At 36.0% G+C, this 26,681-nt stretch overlaps 2 protein-coding genes across 10 annotated transcripts in view; both read right to left on the minus strand.

Annotated features, from left to right (window-relative positions):
• Nucleotides 1-1,361: 1,361 nt before the first annotated feature.
• Nucleotides 1,362-26,156, minus strand: ZNF207 (zinc finger protein 207). Of its 9 annotated transcripts, none has more exons than XR_005784644.1 (14): nucleotides 25,974-26,156; nucleotides 24,459-24,585; nucleotides 20,062-20,200; nucleotides 18,506-18,676; nucleotides 18,306-18,381; nucleotides 17,741-17,788; nucleotides 16,612-16,682; nucleotides 14,438-14,595; nucleotides 13,187-13,279; nucleotides 11,930-12,172; nucleotides 11,166-11,325; nucleotides 10,849-11,032; nucleotides 7,707-7,761; nucleotides 1,362-3,883 (listed from the first exon to the last, which is right to left on the minus strand). XR_005784644.1 is itself a non-coding variant. In XM_040455242.1 (13 exons), the coding sequence occupies exons 1-12, from the start codon at nucleotides 26,012-26,014 to the stop codon at nucleotides 10,872-10,874; spliced, it is 1,488 nt and encodes a 495-aa protein (XP_040311176.1). In that variant the 5' UTR covers nucleotides 26,015-26,156; the 3' UTR covers nucleotides 10,182-10,631; nucleotides 10,849-10,871. The 9 variants fall into 9 exon arrangements, 7 of the variants coding, with proteins under 7 accessions (XP_040311176.1, XP_040311175.1, XP_040311177.1 ...); XR_005784643.1 differs by having other exon boundaries at nucleotides 1,362-3,886; XM_040455242.1 differs by lacking the exons at nucleotides 1,362-3,883; nucleotides 7,707-7,761 and adding an exon at nucleotides 10,182-10,631.
• Nucleotides 26,020-26,681, minus strand: part of RHBDL3 (rhomboid like 3) — a 65,511-nt gene continuing 64,849 nt past the window's right edge. The window contains exon 10 of the transcript XR_005784646.1: nucleotides 26,020-26,030. The gene's annotated coding sequence lies outside the window, so the exon portion shown is untranslated. The remainder of the gene's footprint in view (nucleotides 26,031-26,681) is intronic.

Consider the following 26,681-nt stretch of genomic DNA (forward strand, 5'->3'; position numbering starts at 1 on the left):
CCCATATACCCACAGTCTAAATATCCTCATTTACCTCTCTATTTTCTCCCATTAGACACACCATTTCTAATAAAAATAACTGCCCTGTCTTTTCCACACCAAAAAACTGTTCAGGACAGTTGATGCTTATTATTTTAATCATTCTCAATATAAACTGTTCTGGATACAACTTAATAAAATGGGCTTAGACAAGTAGTATCATAAATAATAAATGAAAGATTTTATTTATTTTTGTAAAGAACATGCACTCAAATGTTAATGGGCAACCATAACCCTGGAATAAAGAGGCTTAGTTTTAGCAAGAAGCAAGTATCCTTCAACTTTTAGATGAAAACACAGACTGAAAATTGCTTCAGCTATCAAAATAAAAAACACCATTTCTTAAATGGTAGTTTTGGTTTTCTCAAAGCCTAGGAAACCCCCCCCCCCCCCCCGCCAGACTACCTCAAAGAGAAACAAAAAACTTCAGTGCCTTTTGTGAGTTTTAATCTTAGTGTATGGTTCTATACACTAAGGAACATCTCTTCCCCCCAAACCATAAAAAGACTAATTACTAGAGCTTTTATGTTGGTAAATTTTTAGAGTTAAAATTTAATTACAACATTAAATAAGTTCATTTACCCACATTAAAAACTTTGCTACCCAATTTGTTTGTTTAGCTAGATCATGTAACCATACAAATGGACTAGCCATTTATTCTCCCTTGCTTGTTCGGGTCCCCCTTACCATCATACCCCTTGTAGAACTTGCTTTTCCATTTTACTCCTTACCAGTATAATGCTAAGGTAAATAAAACCTGTAGACTGAACTGAGAAGGGCCTCCTCTTTACTACAAACCCTTTGGGATCCTGAACTGCTTCACACAATGCTAGTCTGAAAAGAAATGGACATATTACTCAGAAATAAATCACCTTCCATGATGTAGCAAGTGAAATGTTTCCATTTACTATCTTTTTCTTAATACAACACCCCAGGGAGAATAGGGGAGATTCCAAACCTCATCACCTTTTTCTCTTATTTTAAAAAAGCACTGCTTCCATGAAAATCAAATACTAGCTTAACAACATTTTACTATCGGACAATAATGAATTCCTACAATATTTCAGAATGAGCACAAAGGTTTTTGTTTTTGTTTTCTCCCATTTCTGATCTGCTGTCTATTGTCAGTTTTAACTGGAGCTGAAAAACAAAAGGCTTTAAGAAAACTGAAAGTCATCACTGGGTTTTAAAATAGGAACATTTAAATAATTCTTCTTGAAGGTATTTTCTTTATCAGCCACTTATTTCTACCCTGAAAAAAGCTTGAAATAAAATTAGCATTTAAAGCACCATACAAAACAAAAAGAAACCAGACAAAGGAGTAAGGTACATTCCAATTTAATCATTGTGCACACAAATTTGTAAAAATGCTAGACACACATACATTAAGTCGCAAAGGAAATTCAAGAAATCTTGTTTATGTCTAAGTTATTTTTACGCTATGGAAATTTGGCTACTTACTCTCACCACTATTACATGCATTCACAGTTAAATACTTACCACATTTTCAATGTCTGCTTATCCTTGCTAGGAAAGGACAGAATTCCTTAGAAATTTACTTCACTTTAAATCTTAAAGACATAAATTGAGGGTCCATACTTTGTTTAGTGCTTATCTAGAAGAATACATCACCATTATCACATACTCAAGACATCAATTTTCAGGTTTATTTTAGAGAAGACTATCATTTTCCATACTAAAAAGTATTAGGAGCTTACTGTTCATTGTTGGTTTACAAAGATAACAGCAGGAAATACAGTATGAAAATATCCTTAGCTTATACTGACATCATCTAGGATGTGGTTTAAGACTAGAGAGGAAAAAAATCCATGTGATACACTGAAGGAAAGTACTGAACAGGGCATAAAGTAATTAGAAATATACCCAGAGGCTAATTTCTGCTGGCATACACAGTCTCAGAAACCAGCATTTCTAATCCACATTTTCCATGCAAGGTTAGAAAGATTTAAAAATACACTTGAAATTTTTAAGCTCATTCAAAGGGAATCCTGTAAAGCATTAGTCTGCAGGAACATTTCAGGCAAGTCCTTCTTCAACCCTATCCTTGGCTTTAATAGCTCATGAATCACTGCAACAACAGCTTCACGGAGAACAGACAAATTCTGCTATTTAACTTTTATACCTATGCAGCGTGGGAAGTGAAAGCATTGAGAAAACACTTTTGGTTGTTAGCTAAAAGGAAAATCTTAATATTTGTAAAAATACTAGATAATTCTGAATAAAAACATTTTTTCCATCTCACTAAAAGGAAACAATTTATATGTTAATAGGTTTTCCAGTTAGTCTGTTAAGTCAAAGTCAGAAAGTGATCCTGGATTATTAGGGAAATGTCAGGAAGTGAAATATTCAACTTTTAAATAAAATACATTTCTGATTCAGATATTATCTAAAGAGTGTACAAATTCAGACTGCTCACTTCTTTGATCAGTATCCCATTTCAGTTAAACTTAAAAGGAAAAATTGTGACATATAAGTATAAAATAGTACTCACCAGAAAGGCAGCTTTATAGAGATGGTTTTAAGGAAAACCATTTCCACTGTATCTACGCCATTTCTTACATAGATTAAACTGTGAAAGGCAATGAAACTTAAGCCCTTAGGCAATTTTATATTAAAAAAACAAGTGGATATCTTAAATTTTTATTATCAGTTGATATATTGAGATTTTTATTAACTAAATGCATGACTTTCAAACAAAATAACACTAAGATGGTCTGTTTTCAGTGGCTAATCACCACCCCCAATTATAGGAATAAAAGATCAACTAGTTTTATGGATAGATGTTCTCAAATTGGACATCATTACACTTAGGGTGTAAAGGAGGTAGCCATGCATCCTAGTCAATGCTACCGAGTTGAAGGATGGTTCAGGCTTGTGCAAACCAAATTGTATGCTTTATTCTTTTTACCTTTGCATTTAAAATTTTTAGCAACACAAAAGCATAATATTTAAAGGTTAAAGGAAACTCTCAAAGATGGTTCAAGACAACAATGAATTCTGATAGAACCAATGACAGTAATAAAAACCTTAACATGTTTTTTACAAGCCATTATGACCTTACTGCCCCTCAAAAGGAACATACAAGGAATCTGTCTAGGTTTCTTGATGGGTAGTCAGTTTTCATTTGAATATTAAAAAGTTTTGTTATTCTTAATTCAAAGTAAAATGAGCCCACGGTGGTGGTGCAACAACAGAATAGGTTATAGTTTACAAAAAAAGGTGAACAAAATTAGTACTTATTTACAGCAAGAGCTACTACAAACATTTAACAAAATACACAGTATGAAAACATTTTCTAGCTTATGACTGCACACCATTTATCACTGCTAGAGGTAAGGAAACTTGACTTTTTTCTTAGGTTGATTCATACTGTAAAAAGTTAAAAGGTAAGTATGAGTAACCACCATGAGAGTGGCTTCAGTAGAGCCTGGACCCAAAGCCCTGCACTCCAGATCACATGCCAACACGTGTGTATAGCCAATTGAAACTTTCACCATCTTTTCCTTTTATGTACAATGTATTTATTTAGGTTCAACCACAACCAGATATAAAGGAGCAGTAATACACCTCTCTTACAACTGAGGTTATTAGCAAACCTAGAGCTACTTTGGCCCAAGAACTGAGTGTTTAAAAGTGTCCAATGGATCTATTATTAGTTATACTCACATTTAAGTTAACTGCACAGCTTTCTTCCTTGTGTGGGTTATATGGATATGTTTGAAAAAAATAGGAACATCAGGTACTTACAGATTAAACTAACCTGTACTGGCAGGGCTGTGGGATTTTTCTTCTCTACCAGTAAGTAGCAAATGCTGAAATTCTGCTGCTAGTTAACAAAAACACAAATTGTATTAAACTGAGGAGTTCAATCCATAGTTTAAAAAGTCAATGTGCATTAAATTTCCTCAGAGCCTGACATTAATACATTTTAAACTTTTTCCCTAAGTCTTACAAAAGTAACCTTACATTGGCTCTTTATTTAGAGTGACTTTATGAGAATGACTTTAAACACTGTGTATCTATTGGACATACCTCGCTTTTAATAAACTATGTATTCCGATATGTATATGTGGAAGTTTTGGTTACTCTAAAAAAGGGGGGGCATAGATTTGGGGGGAAAAAATCTCAACATGGTAATTTCTAAATTTAAGTGTGTGTAGACATACTCGAACAGAGGAAAGCAACTTTTATTAGTTTAAAATTCAATTTTCAAAATACTTGATTTCATTTTATTAGAGATTGTGGATTTAAAACATGGGCTGAAAAGTAAACCTATTGTTTCTCCTCGAAGTATACTAACAAACTACTAACTAAAAGGAAGGCTTTGCTCAATAAATACACACCCCATATTATTCTAACTCAAACCTACAGAAACTTCAGTAACTCTTCCCTTGGCTCACTTGTTTTATTAGTAGAGACAGGAAATGATGCTGCATATTTTATTTCCATCTGATTGCTCAAGCATTTAGGAATAAAATGTTAAGAATAAGCTACACTGGAATAAAGGATTCGATGAAACCTTAATCACAAATGCAAACCCGGAGGGCTAACTTTCACTACATTTAAGGTTCTTAAGCCTAATAACACTATATAATTAGACCTCTCCCCCAAATAATACTGGTCTGTATGAACATCATTCTTCATTTTTATCAAAGTTGAGCATCAATAATTTTCACTGCCAGTTCCTCAAATTTAACCAAAAGTGAAGGCATACAGATTCTTTACATAAAATAATGCTTAAAAACAAAACAGAACAAAAAAACAAAACTCAGACACAGTAAGAATGCCAAAGGGCCAGGAGAATTCCAAAAAAGGCCTTTCCCTCTTTACAAACACAGCATTACACAACCCCCTGACCAAACACACAGCATATTACTGAAGCTGTGCCATAATACAACCTTACACACCATTACAGCATTTAGAATTAATGGATGGGGTCCAAGTTATCAATCATTTAAATAGTTTACTCACATGTATCTTCTCTGTAGTTAATTTGATCAAAATTAATACACACAAACATATTCTAATATAGCTGATTATATATGCCTTCTAAAGAACCTAACCAGGAACCAGTCTTGATTTATAGTAACAGTATTCAATTTGCTTCAGATAGAAATAGTTCAAATTAGCTTCAGTGAAGAGCTCCTTTAGATCTTCAATTTCTGCCTTAATATGACTTCTACATCCTGCTTTAGTAAAATAAAGATATTTCCCCGAAGATACGTAAGATTAATTGAACAGATTTAAAGAGAGATTGTTTAAAAAATTCAAATTAATATATTGTTTCAAGCTATTATTTTTCCAGGGTTAGAAAATGAAAGGCTCTTCTCTTTATGGCCAAATTATTATGCAAGAATGTATAGAGCTCAGAACAACAACAAAAAAACAATGCTTATAAGAAGCAATTCTCCTGAGTTTTACTGAAGAAATCTTTTAAAAAAATTGCAACTTTCAAGCTGATTATTTCTCAACAAAAATGCCAAGTAAGAACATGAAGACACTGGGGTAAAGTTGGAGATATTTCAAGTATTAGGGTGCTCAAACTGAAATCCCACTTTCCCCATTTCCTACACAATAGTTTGATTTAGATCCATAATAGGGGTTGCCTAAGAGCAAGATATTAAAAGTACTGTTCTGAAAATTCAACATCACAAAATTGTGAATATCCACTATGTGCATAACACTATACACAACATCATTAAAGTAACTGTTTATTATTTTGCCAAGAAATAGCACAAAGAGGATTTCTACGCTAGGAAAAAAAAGTAATTTATTAAAGTGATTCAGATGACAGAAAATAAAATACTGAGAAAGGGTTAAAAAAAAAAAGAGTAACCTTCACTAATATTCAAGTCATGAGATAGCAAGCAGAAGTGTAACTAGGGGAATGTTTACTTACAAAACTGCCTCAGAGTCAATAGTCTTATAACTGAAGCTCTCCTTTTAGAAGACTTTTCCATAAAAGTTAGTTAAGAGAAAACCGATTTTGTTTTGAAATAACACACAAAGGTTACTTAATATTAGGCAGATAAATACTGCCTCTTTAAAAAGACATACCTGATTTATACAAAAATTTTGTATTTTAAATATTCTTTATATCCCCTAGCCAATACAAGTATCAGTTTACTCAAAACAAAATTTTATCACATTTCCTTTCATTTACCAAGTTCACCAGTGGAAGTAATAGACACCTGAAAGTTATGTAATTCTCAAAATCATACTACTTCAGAGATATTAAGAAAATTAACTTCAATAATTTATGCCACCCTGAGACCCTCCAACTCCCAGAAGTATGTAAGAGCCTATTTCAATTATAATTATTTCAACTATCACTATTAGATTGGCACAAGCAGCAGCCTCACTCGAACATTTCACTATACTGGGGGATGGTGGATGCAATAGAAAACATCTCCAGTTAAGGAGATGTAAAAGGTGTAATTACTGAACAAAGGTTATGAATGTATTCTTTTGTTGTAACAAAATTTTCTTCAAACATTAAACTTTTTTCCATGATTCAGTTACAGAGAAAAATCATATATTCTAATTACACACTGAAAATTTGGAATTCACGTAATGAGTAATTTTTCTTTATGCTTCCAAGAATTAAAACCACGAGGAAAACAATCCTGGGTTAGCTAAACATTGTACTATATGCTGTTACTGTTTGAAAGAAAATGCTATCTGGATAGAACAGTTGCTTAGACACAGGAAAGAACGAAAAGTAATCCAGGTTCATGTTTTGGCCTCTCTTCCAGTTCCTTCTTACCCCCACAACATACACACACAAACATGTTTCACACCAAAATATAAGCAAATTTTAGTTGGGAACAAATGTGGATACTTTTAATGTGTGCATATTGCATAAAGTATCATTCACTAAGGCTGAAAATGAACCTCAAAATGACTGTTCCGAAACCACAGTTCAATGTACTAACTTTACCACATGATTCAATTTCAGTTTGGCTACTTGAAAAATAGTAATCTACCCATACTGACAGGTCTGTACTACTTTTATTTTATCAATGTGTAGTGTATATGCATACATACCACACACACACACACACACACACCACCTTCCCACCTTTCACAGGGCTCTACATTAACATTTGCTCTAATGTGGTGAAGTATGAAAATATTAAAAAAAAAATCACAAGCATTTCCACATGACCTTTCAACCTTAATGTTCAAAGCATTGACTTTGGGATTAAGAATGCAGATTTCAGTAACCAGTGGCATTTCCAATGATCAAACTTATCCATGAGGTTAAATTTAACAGTTTGGTAAGAAAATGACAAGTTTTTCCTAAAAGTGAAAGTGGAAAATTTGAACGAAACATTTCATGCCTCCAAATCAAAACCGTCAAATTTTGTTAATTTACTGAAGTTCGATATAGCAATACCAGCTTTACTGAGGCTGTTAACACAAAGTAAATTACATATATCAAATATTTTTTATTTATGTTTATTAACACCACAGTCAAACGTGAATATTAATATAGAGCCTTCTCTGCCGAAAGAGTATAAAAATCCTAAGTTTAATTAAATTTAGGGGCCTTCACCAAACTTGCTGCAAGTTTGGGGACATAAATATCCAACAGCCATAAAGCTGTGAAAGCCCCTATAAGGAATAAAATAAATCCCACTTGCCTCAGACTGAACAGGGCAACACTGAGACTCAGCCTCAGCCTGTCCTATGGCAGGGCTATAGGAAGAAGAAAATTTTAATTTTAGAAAAACATTACCCAATTAATTTAAAAGACATGCATTAAAAAAAAATCCCAATGATCAAGCAAGCAAAGGAAAAAAAGAGCTTTTTTTTTCAAAAAAGCTATGTCTGCTATAATTCCACTCTGAACCCTACTTATTTTTGTTGGGGATCTCCCCCCAAATAACTAAGTTCAATTAAGCTGAGTTTACGCTCAATATAGAGTTATAACTCGATCAGTGGAACAGGAGTACATGAAGAGTATTTTCCCCAATCCTAATGGAAAATGTCTGAGATTATTACTAAAATATAGAAGTACTCAGATTAAATGAGAATTCCAGCAGCCATTCAAAAGTTGATCCTCACCTGCTGGTCTTGTTTTGTCATACAGTTAGGTAAAATCTACACACAATAGAAACTAGTGCCAGACAAAACGTTAAGTCACGGTTTTTTTTAAAAAAGGAGGATATAGGAGTGGACGTAAGGGACAGCCAACGTTTGCAGTCCCACTAGTCTGACAACTTCCTAAATTATGGCAATTACAATGCCTGCCTGAATGTAACAAGTACTAAAGGCTGTCTTCTGTGAGGGCAGATAGTTTATGTCAACTCAACCCCCCCATTACTTAAAAGCAGCGTAAGTCAAAGTTAAGAGTTATTTCAACATGATTTGTTACACTCATGTTTTAACCACACTATGGACCCCAGAAGCAGTCAGGTAAAAGGTATTTTCTAGAAGCTTAATTATGCTGATGCATGCACAAATTACACTATAAATAATACCAAAATGGGCACCACTTGAGCTATATATACCTAACACGACACAGGAAGACGGTGTGCTTTAGTGCCATGCGTAACACTTTGGATTAACTTTTAATTAAAATTCTACCACTTATTTAAAAGTGCTGGTATCTTCTCCCTTCAGTCTTCAGAAAGAAACAAACCTTGGCATAAAATATATCATCTTTGCATTAAATGTAAATAAAACTTTATAAAAGTTTTGAAACATTACTAACCCATTTGTATTTTGCTGATAAACCTGTACATGAAATGCTTGAGACGTGGTTTGGGAAAACATTTCCTATTTAATCATTCTAAATTTAATCATGCCCTTTTTACCTTACAAATTTTCAACACAGGTTCTTCTTTGGCAATATGATAAACGTGCTGCCAAATCTAAGAAATATGTATTAATCCCACAACTACTTAGTAGGCAGGTGAGAGAAAAAGTATGGGGCTTCGCTGCTGGCAGACAGAACAAATGCATTCTCGGTGATACATGGACGTTGCCTTTTCAAGCTATGAATTTTTGAACCTCAATGGTATCATAAGAAAAAAGCTATAAAACAATTCACTGGAGCAAAATGTGTGATTTAAATTAGCACTCAGCTTTGTAGATATTTGTAGGTTTTGTTTAAATCAATCTCTTCTAGTTGTCACTTAAATACAGACTCTTATGACGATTAAAACAGTTTTCAACATCTTCCTACAAGGTTAAAACTTTTTTTCAAAGACAAAAACTCTGATTTCGGGTCATATCTATACCTTCATATATAGGTTATAAAGACTTATCACCATTTTAAGTCTTAACTTTAGGTTGAGAAAAACTCAACTTGAGTTCATCATATTAATAATTATGCTTTGTACAGATCACTTGATACTTTAAATAACCACGAAACTGCCTTGCAAAAGATTTTTAAAAATGGATGCCAAAAAGTCAACAAGAGGTATTACTGTATGAGACGTGCAATACAAGATATGAATAGCAGTCACCTCTACAAAAAAGTTCTTCATAGGACATAGTAACATTCAAATTTCCAAGATGAAAAGGTTAATAGGGAAGCCATTTAGGCTAAATAGCAGAAGATAACCATCTAATCAAAGAAATAATGTAATTTTCCAGGAACATAATAAAAAATTTTGTATCCATCTGTTAAGCATCCTAACGGAGGCACATTTAGATTATTTGGCATTACATTTAGAAAAGATTCCAATCCATTAACAGTAAAAAACAACACAAAACAAAAAAAACACAAAAAACTCTCACTGCATGCACCTAAGCTTCTAGAAGTTTGCACCTGAAAAGCTTCTGAGGTCCACGCAGTACTGCAGTCTCAAAAATAATCAGAAGGAAATGAATGGGTCTGGCACTAGGCTCTAAACCTCATCAGCAGGAAAGAGGGCACACTAAAGTTACGTTTTAAATATCTAGGACATCTAACATGTAGTGACACCAAGGGCATGGAAAGGTGACACAATATAAAGATTTCATACTCACTATGTAATGGCTCATATGTAACTAAGTTTTTCTGTCAACTTAAGCACTAACATACAAGTCTATACATACTGTCCAGTTTAAAACATGCAGCTAAGGAACAACCTACAATTCAAAGACAGAATCCAATGATGTATCAAAACTGTATTGGTAACTATGAATTTTATTTTGTGGACATCTACTGTGGCATGCATCTGTACAAACCTTTCAGGCAGTGGTCCACAGCTGGGTTATGAATAAAAAGGCATAAGTTTTTCTCTCATTTTATTACAATGAAGTTTAACAGTACAGAAAAGTCACATGACCTTGGTGGGTCAGATTTCTTAAACCCTGCAACATGAGGAACTCTAAATACATTAAATATTGTTATACATTCAGACTTCCAATGTACAGGTCTTGGAAACAGTTACAGCCCTCACCAAGCTAGGTTGGGGACATGAAGTCCAACAGCATCTGAAATGCTGTGAAGGCATAACTTTACAAATAGCAATGTAAGCTTACAGAACTTGCCTTTATTAAGGTGGTATGTTCATGTAATTCCAGCGCCTTCACAATATAACGAACCAAATTTACTATACTTCACTTCTAAAAACCTAGATGAAACATGAAAAAGAAGCCATACAGTATAAATTGCAACTTCAGGAAAAGTTCCTGCTTTATTATTCCAAATAATTTTTCCCATGTAAAATAAATGTCCAATAGTTCCTGGTATGTGGGAAGATAATGTTTGTTAAAGTCACAATGAAGCCTTATTGACGGAAGCTTGGCTATATAAACAGCACAAGTTGAGAAAAGGTTTAATCTCCAAACCTATTAGATTGGATGAAGTAAGATCAGTAACGGCCACCTTGCGACATTACAGGAGGTCTCATTCCCATCGGAGGTCGAGGAGGCCCACCTTGGTAAGGGGGTACCATTGGCGGTCCCTGCCCATACGGTGGCATTGCACCAGGAAGGTAACCTGGCATGCCTTGATGATGACCACCATACTGACCTAAAAAACACATTTAAAACACAAAAAATAGATTGAGTTGGTCTGTGCACTGTACTTTTAAATGCAATGTATTTTGAAAATAAATTTATGTGTATACTCAGAAAATCCACTAAATAAACATAAAAAGAAATACCATGAGGCGGCATTGGGGGTCTCATTCCTTGTTGCTGTGGGATGCCTGGCTGTGGTGGCATCATACCTCCAATAGGTCCAACTGGTGGATTACCAATGGGAGCCTGTCCTGGTCGAGGAAGATTACGTTGGTATTTAGGTAACTGTGCCCTTCTCTCTTCCTATGAATAAAAATGAACACAATGTTAAACACTTGAATGCAGAGAGAATCATTAAGCATAAAAGGCAAACATCTAAAATCTTACACAGTAACCTTTAACAAATGTACCCTTGTCAACCATTACTTTCGCTCCACAAACCAGACTGACTACTTAAAATCTCAATGCCTCAAGAAAACCTCACCTATTTTTTGTATTTGAAGAATGGCTAATAATAACTTTCCAGGAAATATACACCTGCCTCAGCAAGAAAGGGTCTAGTGAGAAAGGTAGGTAAGTTTCAAAGGATCTGTAGATTCTACCTCTCACGCTTGTTTAATTTACAAATTTATGTTAACTAATATGATTTTTGACAGCAAGAACCCAAATTAGTGTCTTCTTTAAGAAACAGTCTGGGAGTAGGAGGAGTGTGTCTAAAATCAAAACACACACGCATGCAATATTTATTCTGTGGTTCTTAGAAATCAGAATGATAAAAACCACAGCGTAAGCATTAAATCAGATTATAAGACCATCGGTGTACAAATTAACACTTCTCAAGAGGAGGATGAGATGCTACAACAGTATTCAAATTATGCTAGTAAAAACCTGTATGTGAAAAACTTACCAGTGATATATCCTCATCTGGATGGATCAACTTACTGGTTGCACTGGTTGTTGTAAGTGTAGCAGGCTTACTTGTTATTGAAGCTGCTGGTTTAGCTGCAGTGCTATTTGTTGTACTAGTGGTTGAAGCTGTAGACTGTGTATAAGCAGGGAATGTAGGCTTTGGGGGTTCTGTAGTTGTTGCAGGGGTACTATTTAAAGGCTTGAAATCTGTACCAACAGGTCCTTGGACAGCTGCCTGAGCCTGTAAAACACAATCTTTCATTAACGAAACTTCAAAACCCAAAAGTGAGTATATCTACTATAATTAACCTAAAAGTGAGACACCAACATTCGATAAAGGACCAAACTTTAAATGAAATTAAAACAAAGTTAACATGATAAAAACTCCACAAAAACTCAAGATAATATGTAAGAATATCTAAAGATGCTGGGTCAAAGTCACATCCAAAACTCAGCAGCAGAAATAAAGACTGCATGTGTAACTTCTAAGAGTTTATCTACCTTCTCACCAAAGTTTATTTGCTTTACAAAGCTGTGTATTTATTTCAGGCTGATGAAACACACTGTATCACAATAGTATGCTCTATTGTTACTATTCTAAATTAGTTGTTTAATCAATCTACCAAGCAGTTCAAAACAAAAAAGTTCAGAAATTACAGAATACAAATGCTTGGATAAATTTCAATTACCAAGCATAACATAAACTGCATCAGTGATGACATATTAAAAAATGTCCTTCAGAAATTTTCTTTATATAGATAATACAATGTCCTCCCACTTAACAACGGCTAGATGATTATCACGGACAAAAGGGTTTAGTAGGAACTTTTAAACATAAAGTTACCAGTAGTAAATAGGTTACTTTTCAAAATACCAAACAACTGAAATATGAAGAGTAGGCCAACTTTTAGAACCAAACGCAGAGTACTAAATTTCCTTACATTGTATGTGATGCATTAAACAGCATAAATCAAAAAAGCTTAATCATGCATCAGGCTAACCATTGGCCACTATAATGCATTTACTGCTTACATGCTTTTAACCCTTTAGAACCATAGGAGTTTGGGGTACATTTTTTTCTATTGGTACGAGTTCAAATTTTCAAATACCATTGATTTTTATACCATTAACTTTACTTAGAAAAAAAAATTAAACATAGTATATTTTTCAGAAAAGATTTAGTTTTAAAGTAGGGTCCAAAGGGTTAAGTTTATAAAGCCATTTTAACAATTTTAAACTGCAACTTCCTGCGTACTTGTGCTGTGCTAGGAAACAGAGCTTTAGAAGATGCAGACAGACTTTCTGAATTGGATGAAGCTGTACTTGAGCTTGTTACAGGTGTCCCCATCTGTAGCATAAAAGAAAGGAAACAATGAAAAGTCTCCAAACAAATGGGTGAAAATAAGCCATGTGGTAGACTTTTTTTAGTATAGATTGCATTTTTATAAATGCAAAATATAATGCAATCAAATCAGATTTATTTTAAGAGGCAGGCAGTTAATGCATTTACAATAAACAAAGTGACAGTATGAGAGCCTCATAAAATTTTTTAAATTCTACACCAATAAACCTAGTTATTAACCAGTTTCTTTTCTAAAACTGGATGTGTTTTGCACTGTGATATTTCAAAAATGATACCTTCAACTGAGACTAAAGATGCGTTACTGACACTTCAATCTAATTGAATGATTTTTGCTAAAAGTTTGACATCTCTCAATAAACAAAATCCCCACCCACCTCAAAAACGTAGTTAATGTGTTTAAAAGGGACTTAAAAAGTAGTACTTTTAACTTAGCAACTACAAACAAAAAAACTGAGAAAAGAAAACCTCTATGGGATAACGTTAAAGTGAAAAGAAAAAAACAAGAACATACATCCCGACCTTAATTCTGAATGGATTACATCTGCTTAATTTTGAATACAACTTGGGGGAAAAGCCCAAAAGTAACCACCATTATACAGTTACTATATATAACAAAAGCATCTTTAGCTTCTGAGTTCTGAACATAGACAAGGTCAGTAGGAAAGAGAAGTCTAACTAGGTCAAACGATGCCTTCCTGCAAAAGTGCAGCATTGTGTTTCGTCATTGTTCTACATCAAAGAGTCCAACGAATGATTTGCTAAGGTCTTAGGATTTTCACCTTTGCCTTTGATTTCATTCCATTCATAGTTCAAGATGTGAAGGAGGACCTCTAAACACTATTATGTATTTAAGTCCCCAGAAATTAAACTTTCATTCCTAACTAAAGCTAAGAATGACCAGAATTCACAGCTATGAAAACAAAAAACATACTACACTATTGGGCTCCAGCCAATCTTTTTTGACTAGAAGAAATCAATGTGTGCAAACATGGAAGAGAGTAGGACACTTCTTTGTAGTTAATAAATTGTATGAAAATGATTATCAACAAAAAATTGACCTATGACGATTTAAAGGATTTCTATAAACAACTACAACTTTACCTTTAAATACAAGTGCACTCCTTTTCAGAAATTTCAGCTTACCTGTCCAGCACTGGGGAAAAGAGGCTTAGTAACTGGAGGCTGTGGAGCAGGAACTGTTGCTGTCGGTGCAGGTGGTCTATTAAGAATGCCTGGCGCTGAAACAGCCTGTGCTTGAGTCATTGGAGGAATTCCTGGACGGGGAACAGGAGGGGGCATACCTGTAAAGACAAAATATTGGGGAAAGGGAGTTGTTGAAACTTTTAATTCAGAAAAAGTATTTTTCCAAGACTTTCTTGTTAAAATATACCATGTTAAAAAACAATTCTACACTACAAAGTTACTGATGAACTGCTCAATTCAATGAAGTCCAAATATCTTAGGCATTTGTTCCTTGGAACAATCTTGCCTCAACCTTTCTATTCCTTTGTATCTCTTCAGAATTTTGGAAAGTGAAAGACACCACTAGAGACTCCTTGTATAGGAAGAGTAGAAAGTAAGTTACTAATCTTCCTGATTTAGCAAACCTTGTGAAACACGTAAGAGAACTATTACAATCATCCAACAGCTGGATGTTCTCTAAACTCAAATTCAATTCAAATTATTGTAAAAACTTTTGATAGGTCATATACCCATAAATTTTTTTTCAGGAAACTTATTCTTGCAAACACTTTAAAAGATTTTTAAGTCATCTCTAAACCCAACATGGGGCTCAGAATTACAACCCTGAGGTGAAAAGTCACACGCTCTACTGACTGAGCCAGCCAGGCACTCCTCCTTTAAAACAGTTCAAGTAAATTTTCCTAAAAATCCATTACTAGTACGTTCTTCAAAGTTCCTAAACATAACTTAAAAACTTTTACTAACTTCACATTATCAACTGAACACTGGTTATTGTTCTACATTCCTTTAAATGCCTAAAATTCTCTCAGAACACACGTGGAGCTATTGCCTATAAATTAATGCCTGTCCTGGCAATGATGCACATTTTGCCGCTGCCTCATTTATCCTGTTACTTTTACGTCAACTATCACTTGAATACTTCTTAATCTGCTATGGACTGCACACCAAACTTGCTAGGATTACATACAAAAAAAAAAGGCAACCAACTGAGAAAGCCTCATGAAGGCCTGTGTGGCACACCTACTTGGCTAATGAAATTTGGTTCCCCACATTATAGGATAGAGTCAAGATAGTTCTTAACACAGGCTCCGTTTCAGCTAAAGGGTCCATTAGCCCTGTTTCTGGTCAACTGTAAGAGGCTAAGGAGCTTCCGGGAGAGTTATTTTGCTGCCTAATGACAAAAAGGTGGGGTGCCTGGGTGGCTCAGTCAGTTTACCATTCGACTCTTGATTTCGGCTCATATCATCTCACAGGCATGTGATGGAGCCCTACATCAAGCTCTGTGCAGACAGTGCAGAGCCTGCTTGGGCTTTTCTCTCCCTCTCTCCCTGTCCCTTCCTGGCTTACGTGTGCACACGTGCACTCTCTCTCAAAATAAATAAACTTAAAACAAGAGCCCACTGCTGTTGACACCCTTTCTTGCCTGAGTTATCCTGTAACGACTGAGCAACATGTCCCAGGGAGAAAAGCTCAAGTGCAAAGGAGAAAATCTTAAACACATGGGTTCTTGAGATCCCCAGCCACTGAATCTACCACTTTTCATTGAGGGAGGCCATAAATGCCTACATTGTTTAATACAGTTTGTTACGGTTCCCTATTATTTTCTAAGACTCTCTGTTACTTATCTAAAAAATTCCTAACAAATAAAACCCCTTTTAGGTATATGAGCTTTGGTGCATAGGTTCTGTGACTCATTTCTGATTGCTTTGAAACCTGTTTACTATTTCAAAACTCAAAAAAAAAGCATCCATTCTAACACTTGTCCAATCAACTTAAAAAAGAACTGGGGCGCCTGGGTGGCGCAGTCGGTTAAGCGTCCGACTTCAGCCAGGTCACGATCTCGCGGTCCGTGAGTTCGAGCCCCGCGTCGGGCTCTGGGCTGATGGCTCGGAGCCTGGAGCCTGTTTCTGATTCTGTGTCTCCCTCTCTCTCTGCCCCTCCCCGGTTCATGCTCTGTCTCTCTCTGTCCCAAAAATAAATAAAAAAATGTTGAAAAAAAAAAGAACTAAATTTTAATATTAAAATTGCACCAACGTCCAAAACCTACTGTCCACAATACTTAAGAATAAAGCATGCCAGTCCTAGTAAAAAGGTTATTGTCTAATGTTTCCTACCTGGTGGCATACCAGGCATCAGAGGTGGTATTCCTGGTCCAGGTGGCATCATTCCACCCATTGGCATCATTCTATTAGAAAGCAAATTTCAAGAAACAAACCAAGTTAATCAACAGTATAAACTATTAGAAAACATTTTGGCTAAAGCCTGAAACAATAGATAAAAGACTTGAATTTGACCCCTAATATTGAAAATCAAGCTGAAAGAACACACAACACTAGAACAATTCTATCAAAGTAAGTCTTCTAAAAACCATCAAACCTCTTGGGTTTATCAGTAAAGTAAGGGGAAAAAACCAGTCTCTCTTACAAAACATTTTCATACATTTAAGGTCACTACGAACAATCATACCCTCAATACAGACAAGAGGCCTCATCTAAAATATGTGTAATTGGAAATCATAATCACCTTTGGTCTCATTTGGAAAATACCCATACAGAATATAAATAAAAAAGAAAAATTATTTTAGAGTCATTATATTTTTCAAAAAGAAAATATTGAATATACACTGTGGAGTAAAGATTCTTGGGAGGAGGGTTACAAAAAAACTACCACCAAAATTAATGACAGTCAAAAGTAACCTCACACAATTGCCTAATTTCTAACGGCCACCTAACACTAAACCATGACTAAAGACATAACCCATATTTATTTTCCTTCCCCTAAAAGAGCTCACCTTCAAATACCAGTGTCCATTCACTTAAAACATTTACAAGTTTGTGAATTCTTAATTGAGGACTTTATTAGAAAATTAACTTCTATATATAGATTTCACTACAAGAAAATCGAATTACCTTCTATAATAACGCATGTTAATTTGGCAAGAGTATTCTTTCTTAAATATCAACACTTTTTACTAAATCCCATTACTTTAGCAGTCTGGCGAAAAACAGCTGCACGTTTAGAAAATGCTTTATTTATATGGGTCTATTTATTACTAGTTCCTCACAAATGTCTTTTTTTTTTCCCCTCCATTAAGACTTGTGTCAACCAGCTTGCACATTCTAGAAGTTTTAGTGAGGAAGGTTAGAAAATTTCTGAAGTCAACTGAATAGATACCATTAAACACACAAAAAAAATGACATTATGATTATACCTCCTGAATTACATTATGAATGAGATGCTTACATGTTTTCACCGCAAAATGACTGGGTGTATTTTCTCTGATGATGCAATCTGTGAAAATGTATGACAAAATCAAAATCTAACTGTGATTTTCAAAATACAGTGGGAAAGTGTATTGTATACCTCTCACATCCAACAATTTTTTAAGTAAAAGTGATAGGCACGAGCACCTCATATTCATTTTAGTTCTTGATGATTTGACAAATAAATCATTTACAGAGTTTGCTTCTTGTCACAACTACAAAGTGTCATGGACAGTTCTGAATCTCAGAAACACAAATCTACAACCAACTACTTTAATTACATCAGAGGCAATTGAAGTAGATGGCTGCCTACACACATCCTAAAACCCAAAAATCTATTCTCTTCAGAGGCAAATTTATATTCCTTAAATTTATTGGTAGACCCCTTTTTAGACAAGTTTAAGTTTAGGGAGCCCATACCTTTAAGAAAAAAAAAAAAAAAAGAAAGAAAAAAGGCAAAGTAACATTTTACAATTCATGTAACACCCAAGTTGAAAAGATTATTACTAGGCACAAGCCCACAAGTCAATTAAAAGTTTTCTTACCCAGGTGGCATGCCTGGCATAACTGGTGGCATTCCTGGCATCAGAGGAGGAACACCCGGCATTAATGGAGGTATGCCTATAAATAAAAATTTCACCAACAAAAAAGTCACAAATATTAAAGGGTTAAGAGAAAATTTTAATACTTCTATACCATATCAACAAAGTCCTAAGAATGTTAAATCGTAACCCTTATGTGATACCTGGAGGCATTCCTGGTGCTCCCGGGACTGGTGGCAGTCCTGGCTGTGCCATTGGGGGGATATAACCTTGCTGAGGTTGAACAGGCTGTGGCTGAAATGAAGTTGAAGCTGCAGAGTCATCATCATCATATTCATCAGAATCATCTTGTTGCTTCTTTTTTTGACTCTCTGCTAACAAAAGTTTTAATTAATTTTTCCCATAAAGTAAAAAAAAACAAAAAAACAAAAAACTAAGCAAGCTTAAGACATTCAACATCAAAAAAAGTTATTTCACTGTAATTAGCTCATGAGATTTTTCTTACAAAGAAATTCAGTCAATATTATTCTTTTCACTCTTCAAATGTGTTTTCAATCTCTATTAAGCAAGAAGGTTAACATCCTTTCCCTATTCTGACAGGTAAAAAATAATTTTCCTACGGGGCACCTGGGTGGCTTAGTTAAGCATACAACTTCAGCTCAGGTCATAATCTTGGAGTTCGGGAGATCGAGTGCCACAATGGGCTCCATGCTCATGGTGCAGAGCCTGCTTGAAATTCTCTCTTGTCCCTCCTCCCATACCCCTCCCCTGCTTGTGCTCTCTTTCTCAAAAGAAATAAACTTTAAATAATTTTCCTCATTTTTTTTGAAAAACAAAAACAAAACAGCTTTCTATTCCATCTCAAAAGGTAAACTATGACAAAGAGGTCTGACCTTTCTACAATGCTTTCGAAAACAAAAACTTTCAGGGCACTTGGCCTGCTCAGTCAGTCAATAGAGCATTTAACTCTTGATCTCAGGGCTACGAGTTCAAGCTTTACGTTGGGTGTAGAGCTTACTTTAAAAAAAATTTTTTTTCATAATTGATAACTTCTACCATCTGGATAATAAATGATTGTAAATTCCAAGTCAAGTAACAGCATTACCAAAAAATTTACTATTAGTGGTTATATAACCAAATCAAAACAAGCTACCTTCATTTTCAGAAACCTCAACACTTGCTAATTCCACTTGGAATGCAGTTATGAACAAAACTATATTATAATAAAGTGTTTGGAATAATCCATGTGATATTACATATATACAAATCAAATATACAACTCCAAACATTAAGACATAAGAAACAATAAAACTCAGGATGCTTGGGGTGCTTAGTCGGCTGAACGTCTGAATCTTGATTTTGGCTCAGAACATGATCTCAGTTTCATGGATTCGAGCCACACATGGGGCTCTGCGCTGACAGCATGCAACCTGCTAAGGTAAGGATTCCCTCTCTTCCCCGACCCCACTTGTGTTGTCTCCATTGTTCTCAAAATAAACTTGAAAAAAATAAATAGTGTTGGTGGCTAAGTCAGTTAAGCATCTCTTGATTTCAACGCAGACCATCATCTCAGTTATTGAGTTCTCTCTGCCACTCCCCCACTCACGCACATGCTTGCTCTCTCAAATCAGTATTAAAAAAAAAACCCTCAAAATTGGAATTTTGAATAACATCCACTATTAAATTTATACCTCAAAGTAGTAGTAATACTCTCATTAGTGAAGCTGTGTTAAGAAAAAGCACACATCCTAAGGTTTACCTTGCGTTTTCTGTTCAAGAAGTCGTCTTCTTTCATCCATGTCTTTTTCTGGAATACCTTCCATACCATATATTTCCAATTCTATGTCTGTTCTCCCAGGTATTGCATTTGGTACAGCATCTATTGTCTCTTTATGCACCTAACATTAAAACAAACTTCCATTAGATAAAGTGTCTCAAGGGGCGCCTGGGTGGCGCAGTCGGTTATGCGTCCGACTTCAGCCAGGTCACGATCTCGCGGTCCGGGAGTTCGAGCCCCGCGTCGGGCTCTGGGCTGATGGCTCAGAGCCTGGAGCCTGTTTCCGATTCTGTCTCCCTCTCTCTCTGCCCCTCCCCCGTTCATGCTCTGTCTCTCTCTGTCCCAAAAATAAATAAACGTTGAAAAAAAAAAAAAAGATAAAGTGTCTCATAAAGTCCTTTAAGAGCAATCTGAAATTACTCAGAGAACACTTAGTATAATCATTAAGAATAACTTGTTCTGTAGTGAGACTATCTGGATTCAATCCCCAGTTTTGTTGCTTACTTACTAGGTATGTGAGACTACGCAAATCCTCTGCTTTAAGATTATCCAACTTATATACACTACCTAACATCTAGCATCATTTTTAGGAATGCATTAAATCATACAATTTATATAATTACGTAAGTAAATATATAAAACTATTTAATACCTGTTACGTTACAGGTATTAAATTATATATGTTAAATAAAACATAGTGAATACAGAAAGCATTTGGCAGGATGTCTAACACATAGTAAGGACTCAATACTTTGTTTACCATGTAATCTTGCTTGCTTGAATTATCAGCAATGAACCAGCAGTCCCACTCAAATGAGAGAAGGTTCAAGTCTGACTTAAGCACAGCTTATGAAAGTTCTTACTATATGAAGAATTAACATAAAATTTCCAAGATTGATCTTGAGGCAAGCTGGTAGTTACAAATTGCAAAAGTGGCACTTATAATTAGCATATCCAGAACTAATGCGTTACCTGAGGCACTTAACACTGCCACAGCAGTGATCCTGTCATTACACTAAATTTGACAGATTACAAAGAGAAAGATTTTATTATAAAACACTGGAAACCTACGATTTTTTTTACTAATGGTTTTTGCTAGATCAAATGTTTCTAACCCTCAAACATGGGTAACTTCTGCCAATATGGTAAAATTCCTGTCAGTCTTGGTTTCTTCAGCAACTTGCCTTAACTTAGGCTAAAAAACTGTCAAAGTATTTTGCCTAGACTATCAGCATCACCTGAAAGCTCATTACAAATGCAAATTCTCAGGGGCCTCCCACCCCCTCCGCCAGAAACTCTTGGTTAAGACTAGCAATTTGTTTTAACATGCCCTGCAGGTGATCCTGAGGCATGCCCAAGCTTGAGAACCACTGCTTTAGGGGACATATTTGTCTCATACTCAATTTCTTTCCTCCCAAAACATTTTCATGCAAGAACAGAAAAGTAAAGAAAACTAAGTGTTTTCTTCTTAAGACATATATCTCAAAGACTTTAAACAGAGACACGCAAATCAAATTCAGAAATTATCTTAATTTTTGATTGATCTTTAACCATTGTTCCTTACTGTGATTAAAAGATCCATGAACAAAGCTTCTCAACAAGGGACTTAATCACGCCAGTTTTTTGGCATGTTACTGTTCTTGACAAATGCTGATGAAGGAACTCCTATGTTCCTCAAAGTAATAAAATTGTATTCACACACATTAACTATTCTGTTATATTTCTAAATGATAAGGGCAAGAATATACTAATCAAAAGCTATTGGAAAGAGAAGAAAAATAACATCATTTACTTAACTACCTCACAATATCCTAGCCAGAATTAGACTTCTTACAACCTTGCCTAGTAGAAATGATGATGATCTTGGTTGAAAAGATAGGTGGAGCAAGCACTGATGTGAACCATCTAAATTACTAACGTCCTAAGTTTATCATCTATAAAATTGGAGGATGTGTCTGATTTAACTGCCAGGCCCATTTCACAGGTTGCTGTGAAATTACACTAAAACCATAAAAAAAAAAGCACTTGGTCAATCAACAATGTCACTAAAATAGTTTCTCAACTGATCTCCTTCCAGTTCCATTCCATTTCTCTGTTCTTCTCTATAGTACAACTTCTTGAAACAGTGCCTCTACTTTCTCATTTTCTCTTGAGAGTTACTCCAATTAGGCTTTCATCCTCATCACTCTAGGAAATCACTCTTGGCAAGTGACCAATGACCTCCACTTTGATTAAATCCAATCTCTGTCCTCATCTTCCTAGACCTACCACCAGCATTTCACTCTGTTAAGTAACTCCTTTAATCATCTCATTTGGTTTCCAGGGCACTACTCTCTTGGATTTCCTACCTTTTCAATGTCCTTGAATGGTTTCTTTTAATCTTCTAACCGTTAAGTGCTGTGAGTGGCCCAAGCTGGAGTCCCTGCACCTATTCTAGACCTATATTCTACTCTCTAATAGGAAACGACATCTAGTATCATGGATTAAAATAGTTATGCTCACCACAGCATCCTTCCAAATTTCAACCTCCAGCTCCAACCTCTCTGAAGTCCAGGCTTACAGATACAATTGTTTATATGACATTTCCAACTGGATAGTCAACAGACCGTCTCAAAATTAACAACACAACACAACCGTGACATCCTCATCTCTAAGCCTAGTCTTCCTGCAGCTTTCAACATTTTAGTATACGATAACTCATTTCTCACAGTCCTCAGGCCAAAAACCTTCAGATCAATCTGCAACTCCTCACTTTCTTATACTCTGCATCTAAATCTATCAGCAAATTCTGGTCTCTGTCACCATCACCTCTTGCCTGGAATACTCCAGGCATCCTAAGTGTTCTCACTGCATTCTGCAGTCTGTCTATTTGCAACTCTATAGCCAGGAGAATCCTTATTTAAAAAAAAAAAAAGAAAAAGAAAAGGTACCAGAATATGCTACACCTCTCTCTATTCAACCTTGCATTTCATTCAGAATGAAAGAAAATGGCCTACAATAAGTAAACCCTTCTATATAAAGCACATTGCTCCCCTTTCTTTTTCAATATAGAAGAATGCTCCTGTATGTCAGGGTCTTTCATTTGCTGTTCTCTGGAAGCTCTCTCTCATTTCCGTTCAGATCTGTTCAGATGTCAGCTTCTCATTCAGGTCTTTCCTATCTTGTGGCCCTACCTATGCCTCTTACCTAGTTTTAGCTTTCTCTATCACTTATCGTGAAAAGGCAAACTAAATACTGCAGTGTTTTCTTCCACAATATAAATCTAAACTCCATGATGGTGACTGTTTCCTTCACTGCTGTACACCTAGTGCCTAAAACACTTGTCTTAGCGCAATGCTGTCTCACAGAAATTTTTTGTGATAAATTGTAATATTCTTTCTGTATCAGTACTATCCAATACAAGTCATCCACCAGCCACATGTGACTGAGCATTGGAAATGTGGTTACAATGTGGAGAAATTAAATTTTTAATTTTTAATTTTTAAATTTTCTTTTAAGTAGTCACATGTAACTAGTGATTGCCACAGTGGAAAGTTATGGGTCTAGCACATAGCAGGCCCTAAAATATTTCTGAATGGGTATTAAGTTATTATTACAGTGACATAACTGAAGAGGATCTATATAAACTTGTTTTTTTAAATAAACTTATTTTTTAACTAGGGGAAACAACATCTTATTTTAATTTACCTCCCCGCCTCCTACCAACAGTAGTTTCCAATAAATAGGGATTTGCTCATCTCATCTCTCTCTAGGGTCCAATTAGGCAAAAATTCAGGTAGCACCAGGACTGGCCGAAGTAGAAGAAATAATGTTGAATAAGACATAAAGGCACTTACTAGATCCTTAAAAACATAAATTGCAAAGCTCTCCCTACCTAAGTAGTGAAAAGCTCAAGAAACCCAGACATCATTAAATGAAACACATTACCTTTCCAAAAGAGGTCCAAGGAATAATAACTGAAGTAAGCCTATCCTCAGGCAAGAAATTGTAACAAATCCTTCAATGGCAGAGTAATGGTAGCTAATTATGTATTATTCTCATGGGATTAGAACTGGTCAGACCACAAAATTTAAATCACTGATCTTTGTTCTCTAACTCAAGTAACTGAGGAGATACTCTGGGACCTCAACTTGTCCCCAGTCTAAAATAAAAAATATTATTAATAACTTAAAGATAAACACTATGAACATAAGTTTTCTTCAAACATAAAAAAAAATCAATTATTTAACTTAATGGCCAAAAAAGTTTTTTTTTTTTAAGCTGACTGACCATATCTAATCTTTCACAATAAACAAAACCCTACAACTGTTAAAATAATTTTTTTTCATGTTGTTTCCACACAAGGGGTTAAAAGTTAAAGACAGAAAAAAAATCCTTACCTGCATGCAATGAATAGCTAAGCCAGGTCCTGTGTACAATTTCTTATGACATATATGGCATTTAAAATGTTTTGCTTTTTGGTGCTGTATAAGGATCTTCTCATCATCAAAATCTCTATTACAATACCTGATCAATATTGTTAAGGTACAAAAATAGCACAAAATGACACTGCTTATTAAAAAAACCTGTCATATTAAGAGACTAGGAAGAGGAACATTAAAACATGAGAGCAGTTAAAACCAAGAAGGTACTTTATGCCCATAATCTCTCACCATCTCTAAACGAACACATCTCAGTAATCAGCAAGATTACTGTAAAATCCCCGCATTTTACAAAGATTTAAGTAAAATAACTTCTGTTCAATATTTCAAAATTTACAAATGCACGCTGTGGACTGGACAGTTCAATGTCAAAAAAATCCCCAAGTTTATGTCAAGAATGGATTTCAAAACAGAACTCATTAACTAGAAAACAAAATAATCAAAATGTTAAAAATCTACCTAACATATGGAATTTAGGAATATTTATTTTATTTCGATCCAAGAATAAACTCACAGTAAGAATGACACAATTTCGTATGAATAATCCACAAGGTTGTTTGCAACTTCTTACGAATATGTTGCCATGGCATGTATCTAAACTCACAGATAAGTTACATTAATAAAACTGAGAAATATTCTTTCACTGGGCAGACTTTCCTAAAAGCTCATTAAAGAAATTCGTGACCGTTTTTCAACCATTATATAAACAAATGCAGTTCCGTAACCGTTTTTAGGTACGAGACAGAAGTAAATCAATTTTAACGTAAACGGTATTAGCCCTTCCCGAAAAAAGTATTAAAAAGACGCCACGTTTTACTAAAAAATAAAAAGCTTTTTTTTTTTCAGTCTTACGAAGCTGGGTGATAGACACAAGAAACTCCACCCTTTACAGCTTCTTGAAGATTAAGGCGCCAGCGGGTGAGACGCGGAAGCTAGTTCTCCCCCACCCCACTCCACCCCCGGCCGAAAAAAAAAAAAAGAAAGAAAGAAAGAAACCATGGTTGACTAACACAAGCCTTCCCTAAACCACCGATTCCCAATTAAACGGAAAAAGTGGGTGACACACTCCGGAAGCTCTCCCCTAATCCTCCAGAGTCAATCAGCGTATTATGCTCGAAGAAAGTCCCTTTGTTGAATCTCACCAAAACAACAGAATGTGGCAGAATATCCTTAGGGGACACTGTCCTTGGTGGAGGGGTCCAAGCCGCCTCCCAGTGGTTAGGTCAACGCTCGCACCGAAGTAAGAACCTCCTGAGTCACGGAGTCCCACGATCCACAACTGCCAGAGACTCTCGCCCTAGGGAATTCAGTTCCCACGAAACCTTCCCAGATCGGGCTCCAGCCACCAAGCCACCCACCTCGAGGCCTACATCCCAGACACTCTCAGCCACAGGCCAAAGCAAGGCCTCCCAGTCCCAGTCACCACCAACCGGCGCCCCCGCTCGGCCTCCACTTCAAACCCACAAAGGATATCAGCACCACGGCTTCAGCTGCTTCTTCTTCTTGCGACCCATAACTGCGCTCTACCGACTAAGTGAAAGGGGGAGAAAACTAACAGGAAAAACGAGGCAAAAATCGCTCACTCTTCCGACCCAACGGCGACCACCGCGTCCCACAGGAAACAGACACAAAATGGCCGACGCCCTCGTTCGCCGCTCTGCTCCCGTCAGGCACTGCGGCCGGAGGCGGAGCCAGGCAGGGAAGGGTCACATGACGCAGACCTCCTCCCTGAGTGGGTGGAGACTCGTGGCGGCTGACGGGCGGCCGCCATCTTGTCCGTTTAAGGTGTCCCGGCCCTGTTTGTTTGCGCTGGCTGATTCCTCCGGTTTCCTTTGTGAGGGAGCTGGCGGCCGAGGTGCACCGATACACTCGCGAATTGAAGGAAACAAACAAACAAACAAAAAAACCTGGGAAGATTGCCAGCGTAATTAAGGGCAGACTACAAATAAAGAATAATGAGAGAACGCTCAATTTTTAATTTTGTTTCATTGCCCGGATTAATCCTTGCTGTACTAATGGTTGGGCATTTGCCTGCTAAGTCAAAGAAGTCGCAGTCTCTGCTTGGTGACTTGCAGGTTGGTGACAGATGAGTAAACGAGGCAGTGTGGTCAGCGCTGTGATGGGGGAAATAACAAGGGGCTGCGGACAGAAGAGGAACACACGAACAGGGCCTTGGAGGCC

The sequence above is a fragment of the Herpailurus yagouaroundi genome, unplaced genomic scaffold, assembly GCF_014898765.1.
Source record: "Herpailurus yagouaroundi ecotype Mexico unplaced genomic scaffold, PumYag 215, whole genome shotgun sequence".
Lineage (NCBI taxonomy): Eukaryota > Metazoa > Chordata > Mammalia > Carnivora > Felidae > Herpailurus > Herpailurus yagouaroundi.